Source organism: Delphinus delphis, chromosome 18 (assembly GCF_949987515.2).
Source record: "Delphinus delphis chromosome 18, mDelDel1.2, whole genome shotgun sequence".
Classification (NCBI taxonomy): domain Eukaryota; kingdom Metazoa; phylum Chordata; class Mammalia; order Artiodactyla; family Delphinidae; genus Delphinus; species Delphinus delphis.
In genome coordinates, this window is record NC_082700.1 from 74,883,392 (window position 1) to 74,895,584 (window position 12,193).

At 39.9% G+C, this 12,193-nt stretch overlaps 1 protein-coding gene across 7 annotated transcripts in view; it reads left to right on the forward strand.

The window, feature by feature from the left end:
• MYO16 (myosin XVI) overlaps window positions 1-12,193 on the forward strand; it is a 530,294-nt gene that overhangs the window by 231,656 nt on the left and 286,445 nt on the right. For all 7 annotated transcript variants that reach the window (XM_059995825.1, XM_059995821.1, XM_059995826.1 and 4 more), the window contains 2 exons: window positions 5,372-5,447; window positions 8,755-8,908. In XM_059995825.1, coding sequence (XP_059851808.1) covers window positions 5,372-5,447; window positions 8,755-8,908 — 230 coding nt within the window. The remainder of the gene's footprint in view (window positions 1-5,371; window positions 5,448-8,754; window positions 8,909-12,193) is intronic.

Sequence of the window (12,193 nt, forward strand, 5' to 3'; positions counted from 1 at the left end):
TGAGAGAGTCAGCGAATGTCCTGGTTTAGCAGATGCTTGTCTGTCTCAGTGCATCACTGAACACGTGTGTGAAGAGACGGTGGGTGAGCACACACCTCGAGAGTGGTGGGCCAACAGGAGAAATCCTCAAGGAGATATCCAGGAGTACCTGGGCATGAGCAGGGCGTTGGGGGGCGCTGGACATAGAGATTTGTGATAGGTGACTCAAAGAGATCACGCACGGTGGAGGGGGAGTTCAATGAAGGGCAAAACAGGATGGGCAGCACCTCTTTAATAGTCTAAAGAGTTCATCAGAGGAATCTTTTCATCTTTTAGATCTGAAGTTTTACAGGCATTTATCCATTTTGATGTAGAGTATGGACCCATGAGTGTAGGATATGCAAATTCTGAATTCCCGAAGACGTTTAACATAATTTCCCTTTATTAAGTGAAACAATCTCTTTTAGTTTCTGGACTAGGAATTCGACTATCTCTGAATGCTCAGTTTTTCTTTTTTTTACTTTTTAAAGAAGTAATTTAAATGACCATCAAGGAATTAATTTTGCTGAATTTATCCAAACCGAAATACAGTTGTCCAAAGCATGAGCAAAGTCCATAGCCAGTAATTGGTGTGAGTTTAAATTTCAGCTTAAATATATTTTCTGTCAGCCACGCAGGGCCTCCTTTGACACACACAGAGACCCCGAATCTCACACACACACACACACACACACACACACACACACACACAGAATGTCAGCCACCTTACCCTCTGATAGTTTTGGTGATTATAAAGTTCTTGTAATAGTGGAGATGAATCTTTGTTGGGTTCACACTTTACCTACTCACACTGAAGTAATTTACCTAAAGATCTTACCTGAGGTTAAAACAAACGTTGCAGACTACTCTGAAATTGAAATCAGTACTTGCCCTGCTTAATTTAGTTCCGGGGCACGCCTCACTGATTTCTAACTGGAAGCACGTGGGAAATACTGACTTGAAGAAAAATGGAATTCCCCAAGTGAGAGAATCTTCTTCATTCCACACATGAATGTTTGTTTTTACAGGCCCCAAAGAAAATGGAAGTCCTTTTGTGGTCATAGATTTTCATGTAGGAAACCATTTGCTTTGACCACTCCAGTGCTTTCTGCAGTTACAGGGGAAGCTGTGGAGAGAGGTGATTTGCAGAGAGATCGCCCAAGTTTCTCTTTGGAGTTCTGTAAAGAGTGGATTAAATTTAGAAATGCAAAGTAATTGTTAGATTCTCCCACAATCGGACATTTTTGTCAGAAAATGAAAGCTTTTAGGTACTGCTGTTTTTTTTCAAAATTGTGAAAAACAAGGGCAATCTTACATAATTCTTGGCTTCGCATGTTTTCTTTTCTTTTTGCTTTTCTTCTTCCCTTCATCCTTTCTTTCCTTGCTTTTTCCCTCCCTCCCTCCTGCTTTTTTCTTTTCCTTCTTCCCTCCCTCCATCCTTTCCTCCCTTCTTCCCTTCCTTTCCTATGGTTGAAAAGCAAGCAAATCTCTCAAATTTTTGATACAAAACAAAACTCTTTTCTATACCCATTTTGATGTCCTGGGACCCTGCTCTATATATTCTGTCTCTCAGATTTCGAGAGAACATCTATGTCTTTAGTAAACTGTATATATTTGGAAATAAAAATAAACCCTAAATATAAGCGGTCTGCTGTAACATGATTTAAGTGTTATTGATATATTTTATTCTCTGTAAAACCAAACACTGATTTGCAGTGGACTTGTGGGAAAGCTAGCAATGGCACAAACTGTTTAAAATCGAATTAATTTTACAATGAGAATACTAACAAGAGCAGTGATTGATGGGTGGGGAGATGCTTTGGAGTGTCTGAGCAGAGTGCTTGCATGGGTGGAGAATGACTGACAAACGTCACAGAAACAACAAAGCCACAGATCAGAAAAGCCAGTCCCCTTCTAGTCAATATAATAAACCGAGAAATGGAAAGACAAACTTAGGAAAAGAGAAAGAATAAAAATTCCAAAGGAATCTCCAAAATTAAAAAGAAAAATAGCATTGAAAACATAAAATATATAGGGATAGTTTTTACATAAGACATGTAAGATTTCTACACTGGAAACTATACAACCGTATTATATAAATATAAACAATATAATTTAAAAGTAAAGAAGACCTAAATAAATGAGGTGGTAAGCCATATTCATGTGTTGAGACAGTGACTATTATTAAGATCCTGTTACCGACCCTTTCAAGTTGGGCCCCAACAAGGGTCCTCCTGCCTGGCCTGCTGACACCAACAGAACAGGACCGAGTTGGGTTCGGAAGCACAGGGAAGCTTTATTCTTTTTTAAAAATTTTATTGAGGTATAGTTGATTTACAGTGTTGTGTTAATTTCTGCTGTACAGCAAAGTGATTCAGTTGTATATCTATATATTCTTTTCCGTTGTGGTTTATTACAGGATATGGAATATGGTTCTCTGTGGGGAAGCTTTATTCTTTGATCGGAGAACGGAGAGGTGTGGGTGTGGCTGGTTATAGGGATCTCTCAGTGGGAGGGGTTGGAGTTCTGTGCGGGGGCGGGTAGCACAGGTGCATTCCTTGCTCACAGCTCCAGTGCCGGGTGCAGATTTTTGCACACGGCCCGCCACCACCATCTTGGACAAGGTGTGGTGGGCGGTGCTTCTGCGCACGGCCCTCAGAGCTGAGGTGCCCTGGGGGCAGCCATTTGGCCCCAGGAACTCTGGTCTGAAGGGCTGGGTGCGAGGCTTCTGCCCGCGGCTCCCTGTGAGCCAGTGAAGCTAGACTACGTACAGAAGAAGAGGTGAGACGTTATCTTATCCCCTAGATTCCATCTAATTTTCCCCCCGGGACGCCAGTGGGTTTTGCTGAGAATAGTGCCTATGGAAGGCAGAATAGTGGCCCCCAAAGCTGTCCACACCCTGATCGCCAGAACCCGTCAGTATGTTACCTGACAAGGCAGAACTTTGCAGCTGCGGCTAAGTTAAAGGTCTGGACGTGGGAAGGGATCTCCAGGTGGGCCCACTGTGATCACTGAGCCCCTAAGAGCGGAGACCCGTTCCTGGCCGAGGGTTGGTGGGAAATGCGACAATGGAAATGGTCGGAGAGGTGCGACACTGCTGGTCTGGAGATGAAGAAGGGGCCCCCAGCCAGGGAATGTGGGCGCCTCTGGAAGCTGGAAGAGTCAGGACACAGATGCTCCCTTGAGGCCGGAAGGAAACAGTGCTGCCAATGCCCTGGTTTGAACCCAGTGAGACCGGCGTCAGACCTCTGACCCACAGAAGTGTAAGACAGTTATTATTTATTGCTTAAACCGCTACGTTTGTGGTAATGTTTTATGGCAGCCGTGTAAAGCTAATCTAGCATCTGTTTACTTCACGCAATCCCAATCAAAATACTACAGCCTTTCTCACAGAAATTGAAAATTCATTCTGAGGTTTATATGGAAATGCAGAGGACCTATATAGACAAAATTATCTTGAAAAAAACATTAGATACTTTTTTCAAGAATATAAGTTTTTTTTACTTATTTCAAGACTGCCTCAGAAGCAGTTCAATAAGAAAAAATAGTCTTTTTAACAAATACTGCTGAGAAACAAATGATGCTGGACCCAAATTAACCTTAAGCCTTTAGGTGCCACTTACAGAAATTCACTTGAGATGGACCATAGACGTAAAAGTTCAAATTATAAAGTTTTTAGAAGGAAATGTATTATGATATTGTCATGGCCTTTGAGTAGGCAAAGAGTTATTTGAACCTAAAAAGCACTAACAGCTAAAGAAAAAAAAAATATATATGAAAGTTATGCATAAACAGAAGTAAAACAAATTTTAAAAATCCTGTTCATCCAAAGACATTTTTAAGAAGATGAATAGGCAAGCCATAGAATGGGAGGAATTATTGGTAATGCATATATCTGACAAATGTATCTAGAACATATAGATCAATAATTCAAAGAAAAATACTTCAGTAATAAATGGGCAAAAAAATCTTGAACAGATTTCAGAAAAGAAAATACAAGAATGGAAATAAAGCACATGAGGGGGTGTGCAGTGTCATGGTCAGCAGGGAAATGCAAGTTAAACTGTACTGGGCTACTGCTTCTTTCCCAGTACAGTAGCTCAATTTTTTTAAATGACAATATCAAGTGTTAGGGAGGATGTGAATCTAGCAATATGTAAATAGCTGGTCATAAAATTATTAAATAGAATGTGGAACAAAAGGAACTCTGGTTGGCAGTGGGAGTGTAAACTTGAACTCTTTGAAAAAAAATTGGAGCTAGCTCATCACTTGTACATGACCAGACCTGTATGCCAGCAATTTCAGTCCTAAGTACATTTATCCTGAAGAAATTCTTGAATGTGTACACTAAGAGATATAAACTAGAATAGTTATAGCAACGTTATTCTTAAATATAGGTAAATGGTTGCAATGGCTTCAGTGTCCACTGAGAGGAAGGTGGTTAGATGTATTTGTACAATGCAGTTCTGTGCAGTCAAACAAACAAATGGAGCTCGGTTAAACCCATCACCTCAAAGATGCAATGTTAATTCATGAAAGCAAAGCGCAGAAGAATATATACACCAGGATTTCACTTCTATAAATGAGACAAACAGATGAAACCAAAGCGATGTGTTGATTAGGGATACTTCTTAAGTAAGGTCTAAGCTTACAAAGGAAACACAGTAATGGTTAACATAAAATTCATGACGGTGGTCAACTCTGGGAAGTAGGAACAGGGATAATTTGGGAAAAGAACACACAAACATACTATGAATGACATTTAAAGAACTTGGGTGCACTGGACTCTATTTCATTATTTGCTCTTTCAACGGTACCTATCCCTTATACATATGCTTTGTATGTACGATGTATTTTATAATAAACTTTAAAAAATATATTAATCTCTCATCAAGTTGCTTTATTCTTATAACTTGAGATGAAGTTTTTCTAACTGTCCATTAGACCTTAGGTTCATATTGTCCATGATGCTGTAATGGATGGGCAGTAACAAGAAGTGTGACTTTCATGAATTGTTAAATTAAAACAAAACACACTGTAACGTGATTCCTCCCGTTAGGTGCCCTGAAATCGATGTGAAAGGCGTTAAGTGAACCTTTTCAAATCCTCAACGACTTAACCCACTTGATGAGTAATTTTTTATTTGAATGCATTAATTGATAAAACAGTTTGAATGTCATTAAAAAAAAAAAACAGGAAATGGAGAGAGTAAGAAACATTTAGCATAGCAGGTTATGCTAATGCATTCTCATTCCACCAGTGCCCCTGGAGGATAGCAACTTTGGATTCTTTACTGATGAATCTTAAGTATCCAGCATAATCCTTCCTATTTCAATTACCTTTAATGTTTCAGGCAAACCTGGTGAAACTTCTTTTGATGCATCAGGCAAATCCACACCTGTTGAACTGCAACGAGGAGAAGGCTTCAGGTAGGTTGTGAGCATCCCGGACCCCTGAGCAGTTACTGCCTTCTTCCCATCATATGGAAGTTGCTGACCCATCACTGACACAGCTCCAAAGTGAGTCAGCCTCTCCTGAGATGCTCTGTGAAACCCAACCCGGTTCAAGCCTGATTCACAAACTCCTGTGCACTGCTACGTTACAAGCATCTGTCAGAGAGCGGTTAAGTATAGGGACTTCATTGCAATGTGCTCTTTGGGCTTTAAATTTCCTGGCCAGTGATTCCTGCAGTGTCACTTACTTTAAAATATATTTTTTCTGTTATTTAACTAGTTTCTTACCATACCAAATACACGCTTGTTCATTAGGGTATTTTTAAATGGTAAGAGTATTTTTTTCTGTGCAGATATTTATACTGCAAGCAATAGAGACTAACATTCTCAACCTAATTTAAAACTTTGAAAATCTTAATGTTACTTATTTTTTAATCAATATCTTTTTGAAATTTTCTAGAGTCCTTTTTACCACTCTTTTAAAAAGTGGGTACCACGTTCATTTTCTAGTTTTTAAAACTTGACAACAGTGTTACTACCTGTAAGTTACTTTGGGTATATTAAAAATAAGAATTCTAAATAACAAAGAGAAAAGTCTTGCATAAGTAACAAAATAATGTAAAAATGTTGAAGGTATTAATTGATCTGAATAACATAAATATACTTATTCTTCTTGTTTTTGTATCTCTACTAACCTGAAAGCACTTCACACCTGAGATTTCTTATTTCATGCGCTTCTAGGAGTATAATTACCCGATAACCTCCCGTTTAAGACAGAATGGGAGATTTGCTCTATTTCTTATTTTATTGGAATTAAGTATCATTGCTTAATGTTTATTGATCTTATTTGCTAAAAATAAATTGAAGATTTAACAAACTGTAAGATGGCTTAAGAGTCTCAAACTTTAGAACCACGCTAATATTAATAATAGGGTAGTGACCTTACTATTATCTACAAAAACTTGCCTAATGGTAAATATTGGAAGAGTACATAGAAATTTGTAGCTTTCTCCTATCTTTTTTCAAAAATATTTTTATTGTACATATAAACCCCGTCCTCTGTTAACTCTAGATCTAACAGGAGATCACATTTTTCCAGATCGTATTTCTGGCTTTTTTCCCAGAGAATGGAATATATCATTGACCCTGGACTGCATGGACTCTGTCTCTCACACTTTGACCTTTTAAGTCTAGGGTCAATTTCACCAAAACAGACACTCAAGGCAATTGACAATGACAGTCCCAGAGCCCCGGGCGTGACTAAGCGGCTGGTCTAGATTCCGCCCTGGCCGCCACAGGCCTAGTGTCTGATGACTCTCTTAGACAATTTTGCCCACATTGGTCACGCAAAGCCTAGCATCAGTATAATCAGTTCTCCACGCCATGTTGGTCATGAGAGACACAGTGATGGGACCACAGTAGGCTCTTAGTAAACATTTGTTGATTAGTTTCAGGTAGATGCAGGATATACCAACAACAAGAAGAAGGAACCACTTAAAATGATAGTGCAGAAAGCAATCAACTAGACACCCGTATTGTGGCCAAGCACATGAAAATCATCATCATTGCTGTATATTTAAAAAAAATATTTTTTGGAATATAGTCGCTTTACTATGTTGTGTTAGTTTCTCCTGTACAGCAAAGTGAATCAGCTGTACGTATACATATATCCCCTCTTTTTTGGATTTCCTTCCCATTTAGGTCACCACAGAGCACTGAGTAGAGTTCCCTATGCTATACAGTAGGTTCTCATTAGTTATCTGTTTTATACAGAGTATCAATAGTGTATGTATGTCAATCCCAATCTCCCAGTTCATCCCACCACCGATTCCCCCTTGGTATCCATACACTTGTTCTCTACGTTTGTGTCTCTATTTCTGCTTTGTAAATGAGATCCTCTATACCAATTTTTTCAGATTCCACATATATGAGTTAATATACGATAACTGTTTTTCTCTTTCTGACTTATTTCACTCTGTATGACAGTCTCTAGGTCCATCCACGTGTCTACAAATGACCCCTTTTATGACTGAGTAATACTATATTACGTTCTGGTTATTTTGCGCATCTTGAATTTGAAATGGACACACAAAAAATTATCTGAGGGATAAAAGCAGTTTGAGGTATAGCTGTTACTTGGTATGGAAATAATCTCCCAAGAAGAGGACGCTGAGCTGTCTCCTACTCATTACGCAGATATAATTTAATCTAAAGCGAATGATGATAAAATCCTAGCATCAATATCGTCTTGTGGTGGCTGAATTACCTCACTCAGCCCACAAAGCCACGGAACTGAAGTTCACGGACACAAGAGGTCGCGCAGTTTAGTCGTGGGGGTTGGAAAGGAGTAGCCACAGCCGTTAGGTTCTTAGTTGCTATTCATGTGATTTTTCTTCAGGACGTATTGATTTTCAGTTTCAGTTGTTAGTAAGTGTAAATTTGATTAATGCACAGCTGTATTGCTGCTCAAATATGTTCAGATGTCACTGTTCACATGTCATTTGTAAGGAAATATAATTATTTTTATTTCAGATTGAAAAAGAAATCCCCCCAGATCACAGAGAGAGGCCAGACTCACTGTTTTAAAAACACAACCGAGTAGTTATTTGTACAGCTACCCAGTTAGTAGAATGCTTATAGAATGCCTACTACATGTTTTATAAGAGCCCAGTCCTTGGGAAGGTATAGCTATTTTCCTCTTTTTTTTTTTTTTTTTTTGCGATACGTGGGCCTCTCACTGTTGTGGCCTCTCCCGTTGCGGAGCACAGGCTCCGGACACGCAGGCTTAGCGGCCATGGCTCACGGGCCCAGCCGCTCCGCGGCATGTGGGATCTTCCCGGACCGGGGCATGAACCCGTGTCCCCTGCATCGGCAGGCGGACTCTCAACCACTGCACCACCAGGGAAGCCCCTATTTTCCTCTTTTGATTCCCATTCATCAGGCTGAAGGAAGACTTTCACGGAGAATAAAACGACATTAAGTTCTCTCCAGCTTAGCTTCTCAGTGATTTCACATTTTACCTGTGACCACTCAGTGCGTATTATTTTTATATTATGTCATTTTATATTATGTCATGTAATTAAATATGCCACTGATGTAACATAAAATAGTCTTTAAAAATGGTAGCACTGCCATTTTATTCCCACCATAAACTTTTAGTGTTTTTTGTTTTGCTTCATGGGTTGATAAATTTTAGCATGTTACATATCAGAATTCTTGAAAGTAAATAGTTCTGTGGGATGTTCCCACTCACTGGCTCTGATCGCCTTATTGTTACTCGTAGATGTTGCCGCGTCTGAGTTTATTGAGGAAATGCTGCTGAAAGCCGAGTCTGCCTGGGAAGGAAGAATGCAAGAGTCTTCCTGTGTTCAGACCTTGGCCCAAGAGGAACCCTATGAAGAGATCATCCCTGACCTTCCAGCCCTTCCCAGCAAGCTGTAAGTGCCTTCTCCCTAGTGATAAAGTCGTAGACCTTGGTCCTTGAGGAGTTAGTTATTCTCCTTTGTCACCCTCTCTAGTCACCAGCCATTTTTCAATCAGTATTAAGTCTGTCTCTCAACCAAAAGTTAGAAGATTGGAGCTGCGTATCAACATTTACCAAAGATCCTTGTGGACGGCAAGGAATTAGGCATGAAAACCCTCTGATTTTGACCGTTTCAGTTCTTCCTTCCCTTTGTCATCACGAGACCAAAGATACTATTTTAAACACATTCCATGTTTCAAACTAAACTGATACATAAGGTTCCCAATAACTATCATCGTGACAAAATTTCCTCAAGTAGGAAATACAAATATTCATTTTTTCTCTCTTAAGTATAAAACTAACGATTTCTTGTTATCTAAAATATGGCCTCAATCCTGACACATGCTATAAAGGAGATGAACCTTGAAAACATTATGCTAAGTGAAGGAAGTCAGACACAAAAGGCCACACAGTGTATGACTGAATTTATGTGAAATGTCTGGAATTAGCAAATCCATAGAAACAGAAAGTATATTAGTGGTTGGATGAATGAGGTGAGGGGAGAATGGGAAGTGACTCTGAGTGGATATGGAATTTCTTTGGGGGGATGATGGAAGTATTCTGGAAGGAGATGAGGTGGTTACACACATCGGTGAGTGTGCTAAAAAGCACTGACTTGTACACCTTGAAAGTGTGAATTTTGTGTTACGTAGATTATGTCTCAGTGAGATAAATAAATACATAAAGAAAGAAACATTTGAGGTCAAGCCCGAAATCTGCTGTATCTAAGCAGCGGGACCTTGAGGAAGGTACTTCCTGTCTCTGACCCTGTGTCTTGCCTGGTGATGGAGATTATGTCTAACATTGGAGCATTTGAGGGTTCCCTGAATAAAAAGCACCGTCTGGGTTCTGGACCACCTGAGAGGTAATCAGACAGTAAAGACGGAGGCCAGATCACCCCGATCAGGGATGGAGGATGCATCAGAGGACGTGACTGCGTGTGGTGGCTGAAAGGGTTTATAAAGTTATCCCATTATTAGGCAGTTTGGCCAAGTAAGTCCAAGGCACCTATGAGTCAGATGAGGTCTCCCAAGTGAGGGCCCCCCCAGACAAGGCTCAGGACAGGCAGGAGGAGGACAAGTTGTGGTCTCTGCAGGGAGGCTCGCTCCGAGAAGGGAGGGGCTGAGGAGACTCGTCCCCAGTTCATCCATCGGAGGATTCGTCCCACTCCCCAGGTGTAGAGGCAGGCCCAGAGGCAGCATGACTCGACTTCCCTTCCTAGGAGACGGAAGAGATGCTCCCAACAGGTGCATCACAAGGCCGTGAGCCGAGGGGAAGAGGCTTATTTCAGAGCCTGTCCCATCCCTGGCATCAGAAACACATTCAATTTAAAACCTCTCTAGGTAACGCAGAGGCTTGAGTCAGGCATAAATGCACTGACCTCTACTTAATACTAAAATATATTCGTTACTGGATTTGAGTTTTCAACTGTGTGGAAAAGGAGCTTCATTTGTGTGTCAGACGCCGTGCTAAGAATTTCATGGATTATTTTAGTCCATTTTCAAAGCCCTGTTAAGATTTTCTCACTTTCCCAAGGTTACAGAGCTGAGAAATGACAGGTCAGGATTTATAGCCCAGCAGTCGGAGCCCAGATCATCTACACCTACACCACCTGACCCCTCTCCTGTTTTCGCAGGTGGGAAAAAAATAGTATCCCATTTATATGGGAGAGAAAGTGAGAAAGCCATAGGTAGAAACAAAAGTTGGAGTCAAGAATGGTTACCTGCTAAGATACATTCCAAGTGGCCTGGAACTAATGATTAGACTATGTTGACCTTGCTCTTTACATTTTTATATTCCTGATATCACTGGAACGAGAGGAGTAATACAGATACTTGCTATGGAAGAATTTTACTTTCCAGATGTTGATATTAAAATCCATACCCGATATGTTCCATTTTACTTTTAAGATTATGTCATGGGCTTCCATGGAAAGAGACATTAAAATGTAAACAGCATCAAACTGTGAGTTAAGACCAAATTCTTTCATAATAAGTTATTTTGGATAAATATTAACTTATCTCTGTGTCTATAGTTTTGGGTTTCTTCTGCTTTAAAAAAATAAAAGAAAGCAAAGCAACCGACCCGCCCAAAAAAGTACTTTTTACTGTTTTTTATATTTTGATTGAACCATGCGTTTTAGACGGATTAATCAGTGGCTTATTTGCTCTACGCAGTTAAGTATTATTGTTTTAATAACATTTTTCTCTTGTTGACACTGAGCAAAGCTTTCAAACTTTGAAATAAGTTTATATTGAAATGTAACCTCTTCATTGAAGTCTGCTGTCATCTTTCCTCAGGATAGAATTGAAAATTATATTAAAGAACAACTCATTATAATGTTAAGGTTTTTTTAACTCTAAAAAAATGACAGAGGCTTCCCTGGTGCCACAGTGTTTGAGAGTCCGCCTGCCAATGCAGGGGACACGAGTTCGTGCCCCGGTCCGGGAAGATCCCACATGCCGTGGAGTGGCTGGGCCCGTGAGCCATGGCCGCTGAGCCTGCGAGTCCGGAGCCGGTGCTCCGCAACGGGAGAGGCCGCAACAGTGAGAGGCCCGCGTACCGCAAAAAAAAAAAAAAAAAAGACAGGTAGACTTGATTAGTTTAACAACTAAGCAACTTTGTAAAATTTCTTTTATCACTTATGATTTTATCTTTATAGAATTATTAACAAATGGGAACTGGAGCAAAGAGACGTGATGAAACAACTAGGTACACTTATGTTTTAATGCAGAAAAGCTTAATTTCTAGAATCGACTTGCAGACCTTGTTTTAGTATAAGAAGGAAAAATGGGGATATTTGAGGTCTCCTCTATAAACAAATCCACAGACATTACAAAGGACAACTCTTTCTTTAAAGCTGATAAATGCGTGTATTTTTGGAAAAAAACCCAACCAAACAACAACCACTTGTTGATTTTATCATAGTATCACAGTGCTGATTGATCTGGGCAACAGTTTACTGAGATATATCAGGACATTTTCAGAAATGCCCTTCTTTTGATAGAGAACATGTATGAAGTAAATCAGAGAATTGCCATGATTGACAGGAAATAGAAATATAGTTTAAAAAAAATCTCTTAGGCATTACTTACAAAGCAGCATTTCTTCACAAACCAGTTACGTGAGAGTCAGTGGTTATATCCGATGTTTGGGGCGGGTTCGGGTTTCTTCTCTCCTCCTCATTTCTGCAATTTTC